General features: G+C 41.1%; 1 protein-coding gene across 2 annotated transcripts in view; it reads right to left on the reverse strand.

Annotated features, from left to right (window-relative positions):
- Positions 1–23,946, reverse strand: part of LOC117761766 (cadherin-22-like) — a 146,649-nt gene that overhangs the window by 6,965 nt on the left and 115,738 nt on the right. For both annotated transcript variants that reach the window (XM_034585980.1, XM_034585978.1), the window contains 4 exons: positions 18,146–18,267; positions 4,237–4,354; positions 1,177–1,326; positions 707–808 (listed from right to left, as the gene is read on the reverse strand). In XM_034585980.1, coding sequence (XP_034441871.1) covers positions 707–808; positions 1,177–1,326; positions 4,237–4,354; positions 18,146–18,267 — 492 coding nt within the window. The remainder of the gene's footprint in view (positions 1–706; positions 809–1,176; positions 1,327–4,236; positions 4,355–18,145; positions 18,268–23,946) is intronic.

The following is a 23,946-nucleotide window of genomic DNA, read 5'->3' on the forward strand; positions in this document are numbered from 1 at the left end:
TGTGTTATGTGCATGTGTGTGCGTGTGTCTGTGTATATATATATATATATATATAAATATATAAAAATATATCAAAGAATGTCTGGAAAGCTTTTCTTACTTAAAGCCCTACTGTTCCAGGGGGATACAACTGCTGAGGCAGCTCTTTCGCCTGTTTGCTCTCCCCCCCCCCCCCCTCCACTTTACTCCCATTCATTCCGTCTGTGTTCAGAGGATCAAAGTCGCTCGGTATCATTCATACACCCAGATATCATGTTTGCCCGGCTCTTTAAACAAAAGCTCTCTTCTCATAACTGAAGCAAACAAAATATCAAACGGGAGAGCCACTCGTGAAAGAGAGATGAAAAATTGATTGTTTTTTATTTATGTCATTCGTCTTGGTTTTTTTTCCTGCCACTGCATGCGCAATTTCATTCATGAAATATAGATAACTTCTAAATCTGGTCAATCCATTAAAAGACACATGTTCTCGTGCATGAATTTATGAGCAGAAGACATGAAGTCATATACAGTCTTTTCCCTCAGACTTGCCTCTTTTAAGGGAACCTGTCCCTATTGAACCCCATGCTCCTGCTGGACCTGCTCCAGTAGTTGACCCCAGAAAAGCAATTCTTATCAATTGTGGTTATCCATCCATCATCCATCCGTCCATCCATCCATCCATATATATATATATATATATATATATATATGAGTACATCCTTACCTATGAGGATGAGCATGCAGACCAGTAGTGCTATAAGCGCCCCAGGGCTGAGAGCAGCACTCATTACATAGGCTGTGGCATTGCAGGACTGGATGGCTCCGTCTGTGTTGACAGGAAAAAAATAAATAAAAACACAGTATATTTCTGAACGTATTCAACACAGGTTATGATTCTGTTTACTGGACAAGGATTAATCACTGTTTTATCAAGAGAAAAGAAAAAAACTGTGTGTTATCATGCATGCATTGTATCTCCATCCGGCCGAAATTCACTCAAGGGCCATTTGTCTGCAGATTTATGGCCGTGTGATATTTTTTTTCCCGCAAACATAAGCTGATAAGAACTGTTTGCTGACCAAAACAATGTCATGTAGATGACCTTTTCCGCTGTGCTGCTGCTGCTGCTGCTGCAGAAAGGTGACAGTGACGATAATGTTAGTAATGGTGCAGCTCCCGCAGTCTAGTTCTCACCAGTGTCGCAGCCGCAGACGTGGATGGTCAGGGTGCCTGTGGAGCTCAGGGAGGGAGGCCCGCTGTCGACCACCAGGATCGGCAGGAAGTACACATTCTGCTCGTGGCGGTTGAAGCCTGACCGCTGGGTCCGGATGCCGGCCGTGTTGTCTGGGTGGCGGTGGGAGTGCATTGGGGTCGGGGGAAGGATCGGAGACAAGACACAGCAGAGGATTGCACATGAGTGATTCAATGTTTGAAGAACAAAACCTTTTCGTCTGCTCGCTGATGTGCGTTTCTTTTTTTTCTTCTTTTACCTCGCTGCTTTAAAATTTATGATCTCAATCCAGTGAGTGCTTTTATGACCCTGGTTGTTTTTTACTCCCCTCAACTCAAGACTGTACTTACTGATCGAGGAAAATATAAAAAAAGACACAGTTGATCGTTACTAAGATATCAAGGCAAATCATACTTTTCAGAAATGGAAGATGTTTGACATTTGATTCAAAAGCAACAATGAAAACAACCTCAAGTAAATGATCGAGTGCCGGAGCCGTGAATAAAAGAATAAACACTGACTAAATCGTTTTCAAAAAGCCACAGTTCACGGACTCCAAAAGAAAGGCTGTCGAGTCAACTCGGGGTTAAATGACTTCACTGTGAGCAGCTTTCGTGCGATTCATTTTTATCTAGCAAACATAAAAAAAAATGAGTGAGGGAGCCACTGTTTGAAATTAAACTTCTCTGCCAGAGACATGGATAAATGTAACGTAGAATACAGGAGGAGGCTTTGACAAATAGAGTGGGAGCCGCTTTGTGGGTAGACTTGCATAAAGGATACCGAGCAATCCATCTCCAGAACATATATCACCATTATCCATGTCGCCCCGGAGCTCCTCTGGCACGTGTAGAACAATCTTCATATTACCGTTTATGTACGGGAACGTTACACCGCTGACTTTGTCATTTTGACTTTTACACGGCGTTCTCTTTCCAGGGCTGAATACACACAGACGGTGGCATCTGTTGCAGTTTCAAATCAAAACCCTCAATAGCCATATTTCACATGATATGTAAAGTAAATTTCTATCTTTTTTTTCCACCAGCCTCATATCACATTACATTGCTTTTTAAACAGGGACGTTAGGGACATGAGCACAGGTAGTGTTTTAGCAACACGGGGGAAAAAAAAGAATGGCTGTTCATCCTCGTGTGTCACGGCTTAGAGACGGAACACGATGTGAGGCCATGATAGGGAAAAGAAGAAGTGACAGATTGAAAGTGACAGGTTGACAAATGTGTCCATGAAAAGAGACACCGGAGTGGAGAAAAAGAGGGCGGGAGGATGAAAAGTCTGTGTGGGGTTCTGTGTCTTTCAAAATAAATCTATAAACAGGATCAGCAATAGTGTTTGTCTTGGTAAATAAGGTATATTAATGAATATATATTTTGTTTTTACAACTGTGTGTGTGTATGAGTCCATGTCTCTGAGGACATTTAGGTCATTACATGCAAATTCAATCCGTTCGATGGTTAAGACTTGGTTTTAACGTTCATATTTTACTATTTTAGGTTAGGCACTAAGTCATAGAGTCTCCTCAACATAAACACTATTTCACTCTTGCATGTAGACGCACATCTACACACATCACATCACATCACACGCTGAAGTGGAAAAAGATAATGGTGTTTGTGCATGTGTACATTATATACGTTGTTTGTGCGTTTGCTCTTTGTGTGAAGGAGAGAAAGAAAAAGCAAACCGCGTGTATACTTTAAATAGAATGTGTTTATACGTTATACAAGGCTTGGGTTATTCGTTTATGCTTTCACGTGCATGTGAGCGTCACGACTTCAGGAGAACGCCGCAGCCTCCGCACTGTGACATTTCCCAAGCTCAGGCTGCTCCCCTGACATTTTCCTGGTGTCAGATCAATCTTGATTTAACCAGATGTCACATTCACTTAGGTACACATTGCTAAACGTGGGATCTGCAAGCATGTTTGCAAAAACAGACGAGCATGAAAAAAAACAACCTCTTCCTGACAAAGCCGAGTCATCACAGGGGAAAAGTGATTTTAATGTTTTCCTACGCTGTGCAGATACTGACATAAAACTGTGTGTGTTTTCGCAGAAAAACAATTTGATGACACTTCAGAAAATTACATAAGCTGTTGACATCGTGTTTAAGAGGAATCGAGAGAAACTTCTGTGTAGTGCTCAGTAATTTATTTCAAGGATAATGACATTCAGATCAAATCCCCCTACCGTGTGGAAACAATGCTCTGCAAAGCGTTTAACCTCAAATACTGAAGCAAACTTTAAACAAGAAGAACTGTCAAAAATTGTCTTGTCTGCAAGTACAGAGTGTCACACATGCAGGGGCATGTGATCAAATGAAAAAATGTCAGGCTGCTTGCAGCACCAGAACAGGTGGTGTTTTATATGAAATTAAATAATTTAAAAAATCCGCCTGATAATGAGGTGACCTCTAAATCGCAGACTCTGAAAAGTCTCTTGAAATTGTCAAAAAGCTTCCCACAGTGTTCTCTATGATATGTTTCGTGTTAAAATGTCAACCAGCTGGCACCTGAGTGAGGAAACTAAGACGTCGAAATTACCAGCGAGTATTCAGACAATGTGTTTTTGAAGTCTTGGGAGCAGCAGTCTTTCAAACTAACTCAATACTGCCTTAAGGTCTACATTGACAGAACACCCTTAAGCACTTCGCCAGACTGTCAGACTGCCAATCACTGGGGGGAATGCAGAAATCATTTTAAACTCTATCTGTCTTTACGAGCTTTATCGTGATCTCCAACATTTGAGTCAGGGGAAATGTGTTGCTGTACTCCTGCACATTTTAAAATTTGCATTCAATCATGTACAAATGAAAAAGTGAGAATGGGACCGGACAAGGAGATGAATCTGTGACCGAATGAATAATCCCAAAAGGCTGGGACGGACTGGACGCCCACTGTACCACACTGGCCTGGAAATTCCATATATACTTGTTGTTATTTAACATCAAATTGTGCCATGAGCTACTCAAATATGCTCCTTCACCCCGATGTGGCCTCTCACCTTTAACATCCCACAGGGTGAAGTGTCGATTGCTGGAAGCCTCGGGCGCCAGGGTGAAGAAGAAGCGATGTCCAGTTTGTGGCTCGTCTCTATCCACCACACTGATGGTGTGAATTAGCTAAAGACAGAGGGGCGACCAGAGTGGGAAAGGACAGAGAAGGACAAGAACAAGAAGAAGAAAAAAACAGGTTAGATTTTCTATCAGATCCACTCAACAGGAACAAGGAAATGAATATAGAAAGCACTGAAACTTTACATTTCAAATGCTGCTTTCATGGGGGAGGGAGTGAGGTGGAGTGAATGTACTCGGATGCAGAAGACACAGAAGGTTTCCCATGAAAGTGCAGTTCAAAGGGTGGCACAGTCTCAAAGAGATTTTTTAAAAAAAACGTCTTTGTCCAGGAAGTTGACACAGTAATACAAAAATGTCTTGATGTTAGAAATACAAAACCGTTATAAAGTACCTTCCTGAAAAGCCTCTTTTTGAACCCAGAAGGACAGAGATAGTGTGTGAGGCTGCCACGTTTAGCTCTGAGAGGGAGCAAAGTGAAAATGCTAATGTTCAGGGGAACAGAAGACACCGGCACTCGGCGAGGGTGTCGTCCTCCTATCTAATGCAATGGTAGTAATCCACATTCACAGATAAAACTCAAATAAGATCCAATTTCCAGAACTTTGTGTGGACACAATAAGGTGAGATAGGATTCAGAGTGAGCTGAACAGCTTCTAACAGTCCCTGGAGATCCTTTCACCCAAACACAGGCCTCTCAGTGACGATTCATCCTCCTCTCATCCTATTACTCCGCAGCCGGCATCAAACCACCGACTGATAAATTATATTTTCACTTCGCAGCCTTCGTCCGTGTTTCCTCTGCTGGCACACAGTGTACGAGTCCACATTTTTCTTGAAATTTAGATTTTCCTCACATTCGTTTACTGCACATGCTCATGAAAAAGAAGCAAAAATTGACTCCGGATAAACAAGTTGTAGAAAATGAACAGTGCAGGAAAAATACACAATTTTTTTAATTTGTTTTTTTAAAGTAACTTAATTCTTTTAATTTGGACTTGTATTTTAATTTTATACGCACACACACAAAGATACACTAAGAGAGACATTTAAGGAGAAAACGATGGTGAGGAAATGAGCAAAAACAAACCAAACACACATCTCAACAAGGAGAAATACTAATAACACATATTGTTCGTAATATTATAAAAATGGAATTATGGTGTCTGATTTACTGATGAACAGATGTGAAACAATGTTCAGAGACGGATGTATGTAATTTGCTTTAGTTGGACATTTTCAAAAACAATATTTGCTACAACACTTATTTAGGAAAGATAAAAGCTATTTCAATATCAAAATGTAGTCAGTATAAGACACTTCAACTCAAAGAAAAAAAAATCTTGATTTCCCCCATGAATCTTTTCCCAGACGGAGTAAATATCTTTAACAATTCTAAAGCATATAGACAAATGTGCAGGTTCATTATTTGCTTCGGCCAACAAGGGACGCTAGAACTTCAACTTGCCGGAAAGAAGAATCACTGGAGACAAACAACATGACGTTCATCTTGTTTAAACTTAAAATGTATAGTAAGGTTTCCTCAAAGATACAGAATATATCTCAAAATGTAGCCGTGCGCTCAGAGGATCCTGTGACCCAGACCCATTGAACGGCCCGGCAGCAGAGACACGTTTCCCAACGAGGCCACAACACTTCTGGCACAGAGGCTTCAGGCTGTGACGTCACTATGGCTGACTCACCGATTCCTGCATTAGCTGAGACAGCGGACACAACAATGATGAGGTAGGTGACGGGCTGTAACAGCAGGAAGCAGAAACTCCCCCCCCTGTGCTGTTCGGCTGCATTTTATCACAGTGTCTTAAAAGTTTAATCTTGTAAAGTGTGTGTGAAGAGAAACCCAATAATATTTTTAATTGTAAGTCAATTTCCCCCCCCAAAAAATACAGCATGTTGTTGCAAAATCTTTACTAGTCTCACATCAGTCTGATGAGGAAGACGGTAATTTGAAGAATGCTTGCTTGCTTGGAGCTGAGGAAAACTGTTGTATTTCTTAGTGTAAAAAAGGAGTTTTTCACAGAGAGGTTGAGATTTTGCCTCAGATGCTTAGATAAATTAGTACTATTTTAGTACAAATATTATATTATTAACATCTCTTCATACAAGTATCTAAAAATGACTGTAAGTATATGATTTGTTGACGTGTGGTCTTACAATATCCAGAATTTTTCCAACAATGTTCAAACCAAGAGAAATCCCCCAATTTTTTTCAAGGTAACGAGACGTTTCATGTACGACTTATGACTTTAAGGAAAACACACACTGCTAGCCAGTTGTCAAGTTGGCTGTTCTTATAGAGCCCTTGTAATGGATCATGATTATTCTTTGCCGGTTGCAACGTTATGTGAATAAAACATGAATACTTGACCTCATCCGTGAAAATGATTTGCACCTGAATTTTCATCAGCAACTCCCATGATCCCACGCTTCTTCACAACGTCCTTAAATTATGTCTTTTGTTGTTGTTTTGATCGAGAGGCCCCTAGTGGCCAAAGTTACATATTCTTTGTTTGAATAACACATCAACTCCATTTGTCTAGTTGATTTTCCAGTGGCTACCGCTGTAAGAGCTGACTGGTTCCCTACAGCACTGTGGAAATAACATCTGCATTTCTAGTATTTGTTGCAGTAAAATAGGACTCTGCCATCGTTTTCCTCTTTTGGTTGCAGTCTCCAGAACCGGTACTAACGGAGCCATTTCTCAGAGCGATTAAAACGAGATGTTGGCGGCTGTAATTCCTTTTGTCTGCTCCCACAAACGCTCGCCGTATCAGATAAGATTGAGGGAAGTTCACTGAACTAACACTCAGGTGTTACACAAGCAGTCTCCTCTTTAGAAGGCAGCGTTTTAAGCTTCATTCGCTGGACTGAACTCCTCCCGTCGATCTATTCTCCTCCACCTCTACGCCTCTTCAATCTGCTCCCTCTGTTTATCACTGCGATTTTCCTCCTGCTCAGCATTTATCTCCTCCTCTGTACCCATCTTCTCCTTTCCAGAAAAATGTGTCGCTCATTCATCATTCGACCGCGAACTGATGATTCAAGCAACAACAGTGTAGATACACCTCTCACCTTTCATCTGCTTTATTTACCTAGTTTATTTTTCCTGTCTCTGTGTTTGTCAGCCTCGTTCACCTTTACACAAAACTCTGAATTGTGAGTCTGAGCCGTGTCTCTGTGCGTTACTGTGACTAAGAAACTGCCAAGCGCACTTCCGGGCCCGGTGCACCTTCACAATAAACCACTTCACAGACATGGAACAGGCTTAGTCATACCCACAGCTCACAGGGTCAGGGAGCCTGTTTGGGATAATATGGCTTACTTTGTAATTACAAAACGCTGTGGCATGATTTCAGGGTAAATCACACGCTTCTTCCTCAGCAGGCTGCGAAATCCGCACAAAAGAAAGACGCAAGTACATGGAAATGGCCGCGAGGAGCTGCAGCCTCTGTTCCTCAAAATGAACACGTGACCTCACAAGCCTTCGCCAGCGTCCAGCTTGAGATCTAAATTCTTACAAATTAAAACAAGACGAACAAAAGTGAAAATAGATGCTACCTCATGAAGGACTTTATATTGCAAAAAGTACATTCACTGAAATGAAATGCACTTCTCTTTAACAAAGCAGACTTATTGTTAGTATCAGCTACTTTACAATATTTATGCTTGACAACTAAAAACGGATTAAACTCATATATTTGAAGTTATAGACAATTTTAACCACTCACAAACCAGCTCTGTATAACTGCATCAAACAATTGTTTTGTTGACATTCACATTAAACTTTCCTCTTATACAAAGATTATATTTCTGGCCGTCTCACGTAGACTAAGCCTTAGACTGCTGGGGGAACTCCCATGATGCACTGGGCACCTCTTCTCTTTCTCTCTATAACGTATTTATATCACACGAGTTATTACTGATACCTTAATGCAATTATTATTGTCATTATAACGACCAGTGCTTAAATACAACAGTTCATGATCTCTCTCTCTTTCTGCTGGGGGAATTCTTCCCGTTAAAAGGCTGTTTATTTTGCTCTCTACTCTTTTGCTCGCTCATCGTGGGAACCGCTGGGCTCCTCTCTCTATAATATTGAAAGGTCTTGACCTACTACGAAAAGTGCCTTGAGATAATGCCTGCTGTGATTTGGCGCCGAACAAACAAAATTGAATTGGATTGAATGGCTCGGGATGAACCAGTGTTGTGTTTGCGAGGCGTCGCTGCCCCAGAAAAAGAAGCAAATTCATCACATTTGTTTGGGAAGAATAATGAACCTGATCTGAGTGTGAGTGCCAGTGTGTGCAATTGGGGTCAAAGGGTGTGGTTTTTGCATTGGATCAGAGTATTTCCTGTAATGAGGCGTCCAAACCTGCCACACTACTGTTTGTACCTCATATTACTCATTGTACACCAGGAGGAATGCTTTAGTGCAATGCGATTTTAAGTTAAAGGTGAATTTATAGTCGATGTAAAGAAACGGAAAAGGTTTTGCAAGGTCAGGGAGTAGTTTTATTTAGTTTTTACAGTTAACCCTAAATTACTGGCTTTTGCGACATGTCTCATTACTGCATAGGAGACTACTGCCATGCAATAACTGTGTTTAAATGTATTATAATATATGAATATAAATGTAACAAGTGAATTTCCCCGATGTGTGGATAAATACAAGTTCTATCTATCTATCTATCTATCTATCTATCTATCTATCTATCTATCTATCTATCTATCTATCTATCTATCTATCTATAAATTCACACAGGACAGAACTCATCGTTAACAGAGGGTCTGCATTGTGAAATGGTTTCTCTAGATGTGTCTTAATGGGGCTAACAACCTTTTAATTATCAGACATGTAGAAGTCCTTTGTTCTGCTCAGCTATTTTCCATTGCATCACCCATAAGCGCAGACCCACTGAGACGAAGCAGAAGAGCGCTCAGTCCGGAGTGATCCGTGAAAAATGTGTGCTGTACACCGAACCCAGGCCTGATCTTATCCTCTCATCACTCTCTCCCTCTCAGATTTTACGTCTGAAGGTAAGAGAATAACGAGCAAAGAAACGAAGCCATAAGCAAAAGCTCTATTATCAACCCATTTCTTTGAAGAAATATGAACAGCGGTGAAGATGTAATAAGTGAGCCGTGATCCGCGTTCTGCAACTGTGCCCTCAGCAGGGGGACTCTCAGGCGGCCGCGTCTCGAAGTGAGCGCAAACTGCTGTGGGAGAGAGAGAGGGGGGAATGCGAGAGGAGGAGAGCGAGCGTGTGGGAGTTTATTGAGCAGCTATAGCGAAGCTCCCTGAAGCACAATCACCTAATTAGATTTCTATCAAGCAGTCGCCTTTCCTGACCCCCTTAAATCTCTTGCATCTAGTCGGGGGGGGGGACTCTCCCAAAAGTACAGCCCATCCGCGCTCGAGGTGCCTGCAAGGTCAAGGTCGCGAGAGGGAGACGGCTTTCTCGTCCGTAGCAGAAATCTGAAGTTTCTCCATGGCATCGACGAGGTCATGAATAAATAAGAAAAATACACAACAACTTCAAAAAAGCCGAGCAAAAGTCATATCTAAAGTTATTTCAAAGTGGACACCCCATGATGTCCAGTGGAGAAGTATTGATTTCTCTGTATATATCTCTGAGCTGGATTCAACTTGCATGGCTGGTTTCATTATTTTAGGGGTAGAGTCAGATTAAACACCAACATGTTTATTTCCGATGATCGTCCTAATTGGTATGTTCACATTAGCTGCAGAGATTTTCCAATTTGTAAATATGTGGCAAATATAGAATACACTTGTCTGTGCATAGGTCATCGAGCTGGATGGTTTATCGGATCGACACCAGTTAAACATTAAAGTGTCTATTTGATATATTGTCTGGAATCTGTTGGTGGTGATGGCAGCCATCGTTCACACTGAAAGTCTGAGACAATCCACACTACAATTACTTTAAATGGAGTCGTCATCTTGTCGTCATTCCATTAAAAACCGTGGTCTCCAGGAAAATTACAGAAATGGTGATTGGTTAAAACCCATATAATATAAAGCACAAGCAGCCCGGTGTTGTCATTGTGCCAAAAGAGTTTGGAGTAGTTTTAGCAAAAATCAATGTTTTTTCTCAACCTTGACAAGAACTTTTATTTACCGAAAGTCCACCACCAGACTTGTTTTTAATCATAATTTTATAATTAGGACCAGGAAATCCATCCTGGGGACATTTTAGATTTCACAGACAAGCTTTATTTAAGCTTGAGGGCTTTGCACCAGCAGAGAACCACTGAAGCACCAGAGGAACTGCAGAACATGACACGTATCAGACATTGAAAGCACCTAGACCGTTCTGCTGTAAACATCGGGATGACAAAGACTACTGATGGATACTGAATATACCCGTCTGTCTGGTCCGATGCTTCGTTCAATACGACGTTAATAATTAAACGACTGAAGGGAAAGGCATCGGGTAGAGTAGAATAAATGAGTCACGCTGTCTTCTCTGTCAAAACCATAAGTCTGTCTGGGGTTTATCTTCTATTCACTTCTGTTGTGTTTTCCTTTTTGCACCATTTCTCTAATGTGCATGGAGTGAGTAAGTGTTGGGCTCCTGTGTGTGTGTGTGAAGGCAGTGTTTGTGTTTCAGACAGGCTTAACATTTTCAAACCGACTCTCCCAGGGTTTGGAGGTTGGCGGCGCCATGGCCGAACTGAGGTGATCTGTCGCAGTGACCCACTCAGCCAGCTGTGAGACAGCGAGGCAGAGCTGACAGGCCTGCGGTACCCAGGGCCATACTTAGTATTTGGCTTCCTGCCCTGCCTTTTTTCTCCTACACACATGGCACAATATGATATCTGTCCCTCTGCATTTACTCAGATAAATACCATGAGGTGGGCGAGGGACGGCCTGATGGGCGCAGATTGTGTTCACGCAGCAGATTGGAGACGTGGATGCAAGATGGTAGAAATGGATTTAGAGCTTGTGACGAATAATATCAATAACAACACAAAGCTAAGATTTCTATTATTTAGTCTGATACAAGACATGGCTGAGATAGTTAAACTGCATCACATCTTAAAATCTTAAAAGAAATTGGTGCCCTGGTAGAGGCAGTGCAGACCGCGTGTTCTGAGTCCTGATCCCAAAGCTCGGACCCAGACTCTGGCCTCATGTCACCCCCCCCCCCCTCTCCTGCATGTCCTATCCTTCTACACTTTCTAGCAAAAATATAATTGAGGCAGAAAATAAATTATGTAAAACAATAAATTAGGAATATTCAGCATAGCGATCACCATGGCAATTATTTTTGCTCCACTGTTGGCTTTGTTTATATAAATTTACAAGCAATGAGATAATATGGAGAAAATGATTTACATTTGCATTCTATGGATTTACATACCACCATTATCCAGAGTAACTTGCAATTAACCGAAACAGCAGAACATAATTTGTATGAATATAAATGTGAATAGAAGTTCAAGTGTGTGTGTGTGTGTGTGTGTGTGTGTGTGTGTGTGTGTGTGTGTGTGTGTGTGTGTGTGTGTGAGAGGGAGGGATGGAGGGAGGGAGGGACGGAGGGAGAGAAACAGAGAGTTTGAGGCCGAGGGCAGAAACCACCAGGACATCCCTCTATGTCCTGTTTTTACACATTCGCTGCTAATGAGACAAGAACTCGCTTCCAGTCAAATCCTCATTACAGTTAAAGAAATAAAAAAGATCTGCTGAACTGACTTAAAGAAGCATCATGGAGTGAAATATGTTCATATAATGATAATATTTATCATCGCATGCATAATATTTTATACAACTATATTGATATCAAAATGAACAACTGCAGTCTATAAATACTGAGAGAATATTTTCATCCAAAAGACCAAGTTATAAAAACCAGCTGTTGTGAAGCGAGACACTGAATTGAAGAATTAGTCTCGAACAAGAAAACATTTTTTAAATTGAAAATACTTTTCTAACTTATTAACATTAAAAGAGTTCAATTCAATCTCTAACGTGAAGTCACCGGTAAATTGGAATTTGCCAAACCTGAAACTTCTGAGGACAAATAACATGTTTTCTCAACTTTTAAAAAAAAGATTTTGCACCGATCAGTGTTCTCTAAAGCTCTCACAACATGTCACTGTTGCTTCCTGACATTTTTACTAAAAGGTTATCTCCTCTGACACAAAATCCCATAATGCAACAGCTGTGTTGCCCTATTTAGTTGTGGGGTCTTTAAAGCAGAATAAAGGCATGAAACTGTAACTGGCGGCAAAACAACAAATGCGGCATTCACGGAGGAAGAAGCAAAAGAAACATCATTGCTCGCTTGAAAAAACATTATTATTATAGACAGCGGGGGTGCCAACCGTTCTACCTCAAGGACATGCAATGCAAAAAAAGAAAAACTTCACATCAAATAGGTAAATAGAGACATATTTACTGTGCAGAAGAAGCAGAAAGTGATGTGCCAGAAATGGATTAAACATGCCTTCCATTCTCCCTTATTCCTTCTTACTGTAAAGCTACTTCTTCTGCTATCTCTTTCCATCAGGACATCGACCTGCATAACACCCCGGCCCCGTGGATAGAAGGTGACAAGCTATTTAACACTTTGTGTCATGGCCCTGCCTTGAACTGTGTCCTCAAGCAAAAAAGCTGCTTAGCCATTTTTCTTATTTACTTCTCAGCCAACCCCCCCCCCCCCCTCCACTTGCATTCTCCCTCTAAACACAAACAAAATAGGTTGTGTTGCCAACTCTCAAATGCGATCAAACCCAACCGCGGTTAAAAGGCTTAGGTTAATCTGATTTTCTCTGTGGTTCCACGGAAAGCCAGACCCGAGCCAGGGAGCTGACACTCCATGAAAGAGACTGGGTGATAACACGGCGCACAACCGGAGACAATGGAGCGCTCCTCATTAGCTCAGTAAACCGGGGGTTGATCTGACATATTAAGAGCGTGTCAGTGAAGGCACTGATATTGATCTAAACAGGGAAAGCAAATGCATAATGTATCTGTATTTTAGATGGATAGATGGATAGATGGATAGATGGATAGATGGATGGATAGATAGACGGACGGATGGACGGACGGGCGGACAGAGCGGACAGATGGATTGATGCACAGATATATGGATGATAGATAGATTACACATTGATGGATGGATAGATACATGATAGATGGATAGATAGATAGATAGATAGATAGATGGATAGATAGATAGATAGATAGATAGATAGATAGATAGATAGATAGATAGATAGATAGATAGATGTGAAACAGACACTTAACATAGCAGGAATAACAATTTTCTAACTTCAGATTTCCGTTCAACAACAGCAAGGTGTGAGCAAAAAAAGTGAGCAAAGTGCACGTTCTCTGGTCCACACACACACACACACACACACACACACACACACACACACACATACACACACACACACACACACACACACACACACACACGCACAAAGCCCGACAGTGCTTGACGTCTATTGCAGGTGAAAGCAAAATGGACTTAATTATACCCATTTCCGAGAGCCGTTGCCCTGTATCCAAGTTTCCAAATTGATGAAAAACATTCTGGGGAGACTAAATTGAAACAAAATTGAAGCTCATTTTACACGCAAACATCTGTTGGCTGATGCTTATGCCTCTGGTTTACTCCTTTGGCGGCTTATTTTACTGAATAAATAAGTGCATCCTGGGAAGCAGAAGACATCAAAGTGCTTTAAGATGTCAGGCAACGTTCCTCTGCTTCAACAGATCCCCCTACTTTTGACTTCTGCCTTTTATATTGTAAACTAAAAGAGCCCCATAAAAAATCTGACAATATTCTAGCAATGTTCTAACTTTACATTTAATTGGAAGCCTCTGCAATGTATTTATTTTTATGTGTGACAGTTAAATTGTCGGCAGAGCTAAAGAACCAAAAACACATAATTTTAGTCTTTGCTGCTTTTAGACTATTTTCAGTTCCATTCCGAGTTCCATTATTAAAAACAATAATTGGTTGCACCAGTATTTGTTTGTTGAAGATATTCTTTCAATGTGACGTTGGCTTTATCTTCTGCTTTACCCTGATTTCAGATTGTTTTTCACTCTCTGATGCTTTTACAAATTGAACGGTTTATTGGAACCAAACAAATATATTGTTGGTTATAAACAATTAATGTGTGATAAGCCTGTAGCTCAGGATTGGTCTCGTGAGAAACCTAAAAACAGTGTCACTTCCAAAAAATACGTCTTTACATAACTTTATATTAATTTCATTGTAAACATTCACATGTTGGCAACATGGAGCCTTAATGTAGATCTGTGCGTGAGCATGAAGGACGTGTTTGCTGGTGTGTGTGTGTGTGTGTGTGTGTGTGTGTGTGTGTGTGTTAGTGTATGACTAAAGTTACAGAGATCGACTTCGTGCTGTAGAAAATAGTCAAATCTCTCCGTTAATGTATCAATGACATTGATTCCTAATGACTGTGTGGTATCATCTACTTTGTGTCACCTTCCTCCGACGCGTGTCTTTCCCAAAAGAATTGTGTGCTGCTGTTTTCAAGACAAAGAAACAGGCCAAGTGCTCGGTTGAATATCTGATGTGGCCAAATTGCTCTGATTGGGTAGCTCAATTACCCCTCAGGAGACCTGAGGTTTGAGACGAGTGCTGAGTGCCAGCACCTCTGATTTTGTATTGTGAATCAAAATCTCAGGTATTGACAGGGAGCAATTCAGCGGCATTACACTGACTTCTGATTGCAAAGCAATTTGTTGGTCCAGTGCAGCGAAAGTTGTCTGTGTTTTAATGTTTATTGGTCTCTCTGCAATGGAGAAAAATATATATCATATACAAGTTAATCATTAGTCAATTGATACACTTGAAAGGCCAAAGTCTGAATGAAAGGCCCTGTGCTGTTAATCAGTGGAGAAATGCTACAAATACCAGCTCGACACACTGAGTCCTCCGAATCAAAACATTTTCTCAACAACTCACACTCACACTTTTTCAAAGGTAAAGACGCAGTGACTGACAACAACAAGTGGAAACCAGTTTTTAAAATGTTATTCTGAAAATAACATGGAGGAGAAATATGTTTTCCCTTCATGCCCTCCAGTGGTTACCCCTCCAGGCTGAAAATGAGCGTTGGAAAGCCTTTGACCCGGGGCTAACACATTTTCAATCTCAGCAGGCGTCTCAGACAGCACTCCGACCAACAACATACAAAAAAGAGAGAGTCGATAGAGAAGAGACGAGACTTGAGCTCCAAAATTCAAGAGCAGTGAAGATAGAAAAATAAAGAAGGAAAATGAACCGATTTTGTACAGATGTTCCTTTCTTTTGTTGACCCCCCACTCATGAAAACAGAACACAGGGATGGATGGACACAGACAGACAGACAGAAAAACTCTTATATTGTCATGAAGGTATTTTTAAATGTCTTCCTTTGGTTTGGTCACCGAAGTCTGAAATATTTCACGGCTAATGAGAGCGTTCAGAAAAACTTTTTCTGTTACATTGCCGGGAGTCAGCAGTGATCTTCTTGCTGGGAGACTAATCATCACCGTGTGATTAGGAGCTGAAGGTTAATGTGAGCTCTTGCAGATGGGAGAGGGGAAGGAAGTGAGAGAGATAAGACCAGACAATGTTGGAGAATGGCACCGGTGGGCGGCGTTGCAGAGGCACAGGGGGACAATAAGTGGTTAAGAGTCTGTCGATCAGGAGGGGGGGGGGGAGAGGAGGGCTCATTACACATGTAAATGCAGCTTCCAGCATGGAGGCCCCACTTTAAAGCCTCATTTTTTTCTAATTATTCCTTTGCTTTGCACATGATAATTGGCTCTAACTTCGCTCAGGGCCGGCTGAATATGTAAGAAGAATAAAACACCCTAATGACTTTGCCCATTTTTAATGGTGATCAGTGGACTCCTGCCGTCTTTTGTCCTGATATCGATTACACATATAATGCCCATTGTTTATTCGGTACGGACTATTGATGGACAATTTTATGTTGATTAATTAATTTAATCAATGACACTCTGTTGCAGCCGCTGATTGACATTTTGATAAGATAAGATAATATAACATGAGACTTTATTGATCCGCACTCTGGGAAAATTCACATGTTACAGCAGCAGAATGAGGTCGACAAGAGAATGAAAATTATAAAAAGGCATTAGAGTAAAAATGAATAGATATAAAAATACAAAATATGTACATAATATAAGCCTTTCACTACAAGAATATTGGTTGTATAGACATGTTATTGACAGTGGCACAGGATGACTGCACCATTATGTAAAACTGTATTTGTATAAGGTAGTATATGGTATAAGAAGATATTGAGATAGACATGTCAATATATGTGCAGATTAGACTGTGTATATATCGGGAGATATTGTATACAAAAAGAGTATAAGTGATTTTTCTGTGACATTGTTAAAAAGGTAGAAAACTGCCTGACACAGAACTACATTTCTCTGACTCAGAAATGCAGAGAAAAAAAATGCATTTGAAAGTTAAATGGCATCCAGACAAGAAAACGCTGTCTCCATTCAAATGTAAAATTGAGTTTGAAGAAACACAATTCTGACAAATCAGTGTTGAAATCTGTCACATAATAATAACCCTGCTTACGTTTAGTACTTTACTCCTCAGTCCTTTCATGTGTGTGATATTGTAGATTTACCTCTTCCAGTGTATTTAGTTTTACTCTCATGATTCTTGATGATGAATGTATCGCAGGGTGAAGTTGATTTTATGAAAGATAATGCAGAAGAAAGGAAGATACTGAACAGTCTATGTCATTCATCTTGTATAATATCCATGCAGGTTATGAATAAAGCAATAAATGCTACTTATTTAAAGAAAGGCCTGAGAACTTACTGCTAACTGGGACTCGTCAGTCTAAGTCAAATGTGGTCACGGAAGAAAGGACACTGACCCCAGTTTGGGATTAACATTGATCTCAAAGTTTGCCAAATAATATTTCCAGTGACAATAGACTTCATAATTGAGGAGTTTGAAGTTTACTTCTTGATTGAGTGGCTCACTGAAGATTCATTATTTTTTTGTTGATGTTGATTTCTCATATAAACCTCCCGGCCCTTACATCTGGGTGTGAGATGCATTAGGAGATATTCTTATGCCCAGTATGAACAGGAGAAATGATTATAGCAAGCAAGAACTGTGATGTACTTTAAGAAACCTGACTATTGCTTTTATAAACAGTCATTTAACGTTTTCATTTTGAGACACAATAAAACCATCAAATATATTTACATTCCTTTCCGTGTACTTTTTAATGTACGGATACTTCCCACAATGTGTAAATAGATTTGCAGTTATCTCTGCAAATGCCTTGTTTGTGATAATGATTTAATGTGTAAAGTACATTAACTGCGTGTTAATCTACTACTGTGATTAATGTGTACAATGCAAAGACAAAATTATCGATGTTCTAATATAAAATCCGCCGCTGAATCGATTTCAGCTCACTCCATATCCATAATTAGCATTGTTTATTTTATATATATATTTAAATGTGCTGTGTTCAGTGCTGTGTGGGCTGTGTGCTGTTTTTGGTACTGGCCTTTGGAACAGAAGTAATATGTGTTTTTCAGCATCATAACCAATCAGTCATTTTTTTATTATGTCCGAAAAACATGTTGTGTAAGATCTAAATGTGTCCTCTGGTACAACAGTGTTTTCAAGTGCCCTGACTTCTGTATTCATTACAAACTGTGCAGCTACAGGAACTTGATCACCGCATTTATCTTTAACTTGATTTGTAATTTTAAGTTTGACTTTATGAATTTATATATCACATAGAAAACCTTACCTGTCCTGGTTTGGAGTCCTCACATATCGAGGCTTCGTATGGTGTGGCCAGTTCCGGAGGATTGTCGTTGACATCCAGGATCCGAATGCTCACTGCTGAGTGGGAGGCCATGGTGTGGTTATCTGCAGGAGAGACACAATAAAGAAACACTTACAACTTCTCTTTAATTCAATTAAGCGTGACGAACTGTGGCAGATGCTCAGCGTTTGTTTCGGGTTGGATTTTGTGCGTCAAAACCACAAAGTTTCTGACAAGGTGGACTGAAGAAAATCAGAGTATGGTTTATCGAGAGTATAGTGGTTAGATAAAGTAGGGGTACGACACATACACACTAGTGCTTGACAAGTGAAATGACTGAGGGTTCTGATCCCGGTTTCTCAAGTCACAGCCTGTACACGCTCAAGACTTTTTCAGCTGTCCACCTGCATCGACCAGTACAGATATATATTTACTTCAATCTGTACAACTGTCTACACAGGCTTTAAAACGACCCGTGCTTCATTCGTTATTTACACACACGAATGCCCATGTGGACTTTTTAAATTTCAAGCCAATTTTCTGCAGATTAACTGTATGTATGTAACAACGGGGATCGTGTAATAAGCTTTGAGCTCTGCCAAGATGCAAATGACCGCCCAGCAGTCCTGGAGCCGAACGGATCAGGTGTGGACGTGCACGGCAGCTGCTGCCCGCATGCCGCTGACCTGCTGATTCTGCCATTAGCGGCTGGGGCTTACACGAGGCGTAGGAGGCGTCATCCTCTGCCTTCTTTATGAGTGAGGGGCGAAACTCTGATGGATGCCGTTTTTCCACGAGGAAGCAGACGGCGCTGACAGGTTTTAATGTAATGTCTCCTCAAATTGCACCAATTACCTGAATAACACTTTCTGGCAGCAGTGGGTGACTTGAAAATGGCAGCGAGGAATCCATTTTTGTCTCGAGGTTCTCACAATCTGATAATGACACTACAGTGTATGACTGTTTAATAGCCTGAGAGCAAGAGGCACACCTCGGCAGGGCGATAATCACAAATAACTGCTTTTGACAAAATTGCAAATGCAGCGCTGTAATTTTACTTCTCGCGCCATTTCTAAATAGATAAAACAGGAGGAATAACACCGCGACGCACTCTCAAGACATTTTCTTAATGTGCCAGAATGTAAACGTGGGAGTGGAGAAGATTATATAATTAGTACAATGAAAAACCACTTTAACTTAGCTCGACTTCTTGAATCTTAATCCCCATTCTTAATCGTGTGATAATGTCTGACTTACTTTCCATTTTACTCATAAAACACTATGTACAGAGCAGAAGGGAGCCCGAGGCCCCCAAGTGTATCTTTATATGTGTCTGCACGAATGTGAGTTAGAGAGAGGGATAGAAGAGAGAGAGAGAGAGAGAGAGAGAGAGAGAGAGAGAGAGAGAGAGAGAGAGAGAGAGAGAGAGAGAGAGAGAGAGAGAGAGCATTATCACAGTGTTAAATGAGTGATGTGGTTGCTTCAAGTGTTGGTCTGGATATCCTGGTTAATTAGAGTACACAGTTTATGAATAAATGAGTACGCGCATCTGTCGCCACCCAGTTTACACATCGGAGTGGCACCCTACAGAAGAGGCAGCAACATGCAGCCGCTCGCAGTTACCCCGACGATGGGAAAAACATACATAAATCCTCGCAGTTAAAAGAACTCGGCTGAAGGAAAGAAATTGTTGTAATTATGTAAATATAGCGGACGGCTAAGTTAAATCACTCTTCAGAATGAGCACCTTCACATTGACTGACACACGGTCACTACGTATTTAACCATCTAGATGTTAAGTGATACCAGGTTAGAATTTGCAATCTTAATGGATTGTGGAAAAAGCTGTTGCCAGTGGATCAATGTGGTGGTGACCTGGAAAAGCCTTGTATCTATTAAATCTACAGACCTTTGTAAACATACTGTAATGGACTGGGTTACATGATCAATGTTGTGTTCTAGTGTCATCGTGTCACGTTCAAATTAAACTGTTATTGAAGGTACCGGGTTTCGTAGGACGTCAGTAAACGTGGTAGAACCCTGTCAGTTGTCTCAGCGACCTATGACAGTGATTTGTGTGAGTCAGCATAACCGTGATGGGCAGAATCAAGGACAGTTGTTAATGTCCCTGTTGGTTGGTGAGCAGATGTTACCCTGCAGCTGGATGTTAGCACGGAGTTCACACTGTAACCAGGCAGGATTTGGTGTTTTGGCATTGGCTAAAAGAAGAGTCGGCGAAACCGGTTTACGCCTCATAGATTTGTGACTGAGGGACGCTACAATATTTCCTCTGAACCCAAAGGTTAAAAGCCAAAATAACCACGGTGAGTCTGAGCTAAATACCAAAACAACAAGTTAATACAAGTCATCGGAAATGACTGGAAGTGGGCGATCCCTGTCAAACAGGTATGAATAAAAATAAAAATAAAACATTTTTTTGTTAACATTTCTGTCCTATAACGTAGATATCAAGGCCTAAGGAGGTGATGTGTTGGCTTGAATTGATTGACTTTCCCCCGCACACTCATTCATGCCTACAAGGCACCATTTCTATGATTTTCTTCCATTCATGAGCAGCACTGACGGCGGATGTCGACAGCTGACAGAGGTGGGCCACAGGCGGGAGAGAAGAAAAAGACGAGGTTTACCAGAGAGAGCAATTCAAAGCGATAATCATCAGACTATGGCAGACGAGCGCTCTCCCTCACTCACCACACAGCTCCGTCCAACAGTGGCACAGCAGCTAATGAGAATGCTGGTCTCAACTAATAGCATAATCCTCACATCAATGCTGGGTTTTAATTGACTGCTTTTTGCTGGAGCAGCAAGAACGTAAATGTACAGAGAGCTTCACAGCGCCAGATATCTCTCTTCTTCTTCTAATTTCGTCTTCACATTATGCCGCCGTCCCCGCTGTGCCAGAATGAGAACCAGCAATCATGAGATGCTGCACATTTTACATTTCAATTCCCAGAATTGAAAACAGATGAAACAATGTGAGGATGCCCCCCCCCCCCCCCCCCCCCCACACCCTTCCTACCCATTGAAAAACTCTCTCCATGGGGAAAAAAGGAGTTATTCAGTGAGACAGGTTCAATCATCTGGACCAAGTGGCGCTGTTCTAAATCTGTCTTCAGATAGAGAAGGAGAATAAAAGGATTTCAACAGATTATTGGCATGCTCTGCATCTGTGAGGCGCACACCAGCTGTTGCAAATCCTTCAGAATGACTATAGTAGATCTTTCAGGCACTGAATTACACTGACATAACTTCAGGGAAGACACAGAGAGAGGCTGCAAGGGTGTGCGCGCATGTCTTTGCATGTATCCATGTGTGTGCCGGTTTGTGTCAGGGGTGTCATGCTGCTTGTGACCGAATGGCTCATCCTCTTTTGCCGGAGGAAAGAGTTTGGTTTAAAATGTCACTTTTGGCAGGAGGGGGGGAAATGGAAACGCAGCTGTAGTCAACAGTGTCTGCTTCTGGCCTCTTTCCTGAGCCGGAGGCCCGACCATGAAGTCGCAGGGGCTCCGAAGTGTTACGCTCGTTTGTCTTCAACTGCATATTGTTCCAAAATTACACGGATTCGCCAGCGTCTGACCAAAATCTCTCCATTGTACTTTGTGTGTTTAAGAAGCAGTGGCTGTAAACGATCAGCACAGCATGTTTCAAGTGTTTTCACTCTGAATTATTTATGTAACATTCTGGAAATTGGGCAAATTACATGGTGCGTGCTTTATGAAAAATAAACTTAATACATTGCAACAATTACCCTTTTATCAAAGACAAAAAATGTCCACAAAAGCTCACTCGAGCTGCCGCTGATTTATGCTCTTATCTGTGGCTGCCCTCAAACAAGGTAACAGAGGAGAAAGGAACTCAGTCCCCTGGCTTCCATCGACAATGAGAGCCACTCATTTTCATGACAATAGTCAGCCAGCACATATAACAAAAAAATTATATTCACCACTATGAAGATTAAACAAGCTTAGCATCTGGGAATACACACATATCTGATAAACCAAGGATAATATAATCGAAATACGCTTCAGAACGGATTCTCTGTGTCAGCTGCTTTACATTTATTTCCATGACAAAAAAAAAACAACCTTGTAGGACAAAACCGATGCAAACAACAATCTTGACAAAGCTATCAGGGAAGATAAGTGATGTTTGCTCTGTGTTAACACTTCTGCAGAGAAATTATGCACACTTATTTATGAATTCTCATTCGACCTCATCCGAATGCATATTAAGTTGTGAAATTGTGTGACATATTCTTCAGTGTGTGACACGATTTAGTTTTGTGTCATTTTCTTTAGTCGCTGTAATCCTTAAACAAAGACCGTCCACATTAGCTTCAGGGACAGTTCGGGTACAAACTGGCAAGTTTTGATGATTCTGGCGATGAGACTCTTAAGCCACTTTCAGATATTCCTTTTACATGTGAGAGCATTTAGGTGAGGATTGGATTCAGGGGGCAGGACATAACGTTTAAAGTCGGCTGTAGAAGTCACACTACACACAATTATTATTATTATAAAGCTCTCAAATCTCATTGTCTCCGGCATCTTAACCAGTGTCCTCTGCGTGTACGGCATTCTTCTTTCATCCTGAGATATTTCTATTCTCCTTTTTGTCAGTTTCATGTCCGTCGTGTGTAAGAAACGTGATCAACACCCCCAACTCACTCGCTGGGAATTCTCCAGAAATGATCCTGCTATATTCTTACATGGGCTCACTGAGAAAAACTAAATTCTTGAGTCTGGAGTCCAGTGCAGGTCTGTAAGCTGCATGAATCTATCTGCTCCCCTATGATATCCACACAGTCTCGATAAGTCACGAGTGAGTCTCCGTTTTGTTCACTGTAATCTCATCTTGTAAAAAGAGTCTGTTTTTGTCAACTTCACTCCCGTAAAAAAGTGTTTGATGCCGTCAGAGCCGCCCTCTTCAGAGAGGATATTAACAACGTACTTTGTTTGAAAACTGAGAAATGTGTCACGGTGACACTTTCCCCGTGAATACATTTGCCCATACCTCTAGAATCAGACTCTGTTTCGAATTCCTGCTGACTCCACTTCTCTGCTAACTGGAGGATGACTTGGCCGACCGCCTGTGGAGGTGTTCTCCGAAAAAAAACTATAAATTAATCCGAGCTCCTCAAAAATGAAGCTTCATTCTTCGCCGCCGCTTCTTTTGTGAGTTCTCTAGTGTTTTGGGATCCAAGTCGAGTGAGGAATTAGAACCACTTCCAATTATGTCAAGGGGAAATTTGATTCATTCCTATTATCAATGTAATCGAGAGATGTTATTTCTTAAGATTTAAGTAAGTCATTGTGTCCCCCGTTAGCTAATAGCAATCCTCTTAACCTGCCAGTGAGAGTCTTTGTGTGGCGACACATTGGAGCGACGCACGGTTTGTCAAATGAGTATTGAGGGTAATCGGTGTGATTATCAAGATGCTGCACTGCAGTGGTGGATGTGTCGAGTCTGAGTTTCATTAAAATTCACCGAGTGGGGTTTGAATTGTCAAATGAACAGATAATGAAGCAAGCGACCAAAAAGTAGACTTTTATATTTCTCCCGGCGGAGGCTACGGATCTATAAAAAACATCAATAAAAAATACACCAAAAAAAAGTTTAAATAACCCTGATGACAGTGGTGTGTGTCTGAGGATCCATTTATACAATAATTTGGGACCAATACAACAATTTAATAACTCTGTGGCTTTGAGTGCCAGGAATCTCCCACAAGCACTTAGTACCATACAGTGGTACGACTGCTA

This window comes from Hippoglossus hippoglossus, chromosome 5 (genome assembly GCF_009819705.1).
Source record: "Hippoglossus hippoglossus isolate fHipHip1 chromosome 5, fHipHip1.pri, whole genome shotgun sequence".
Classification (NCBI taxonomy): Eukaryota; Metazoa; Chordata; class Actinopteri; order Pleuronectiformes; family Pleuronectidae; genus Hippoglossus; species Hippoglossus hippoglossus.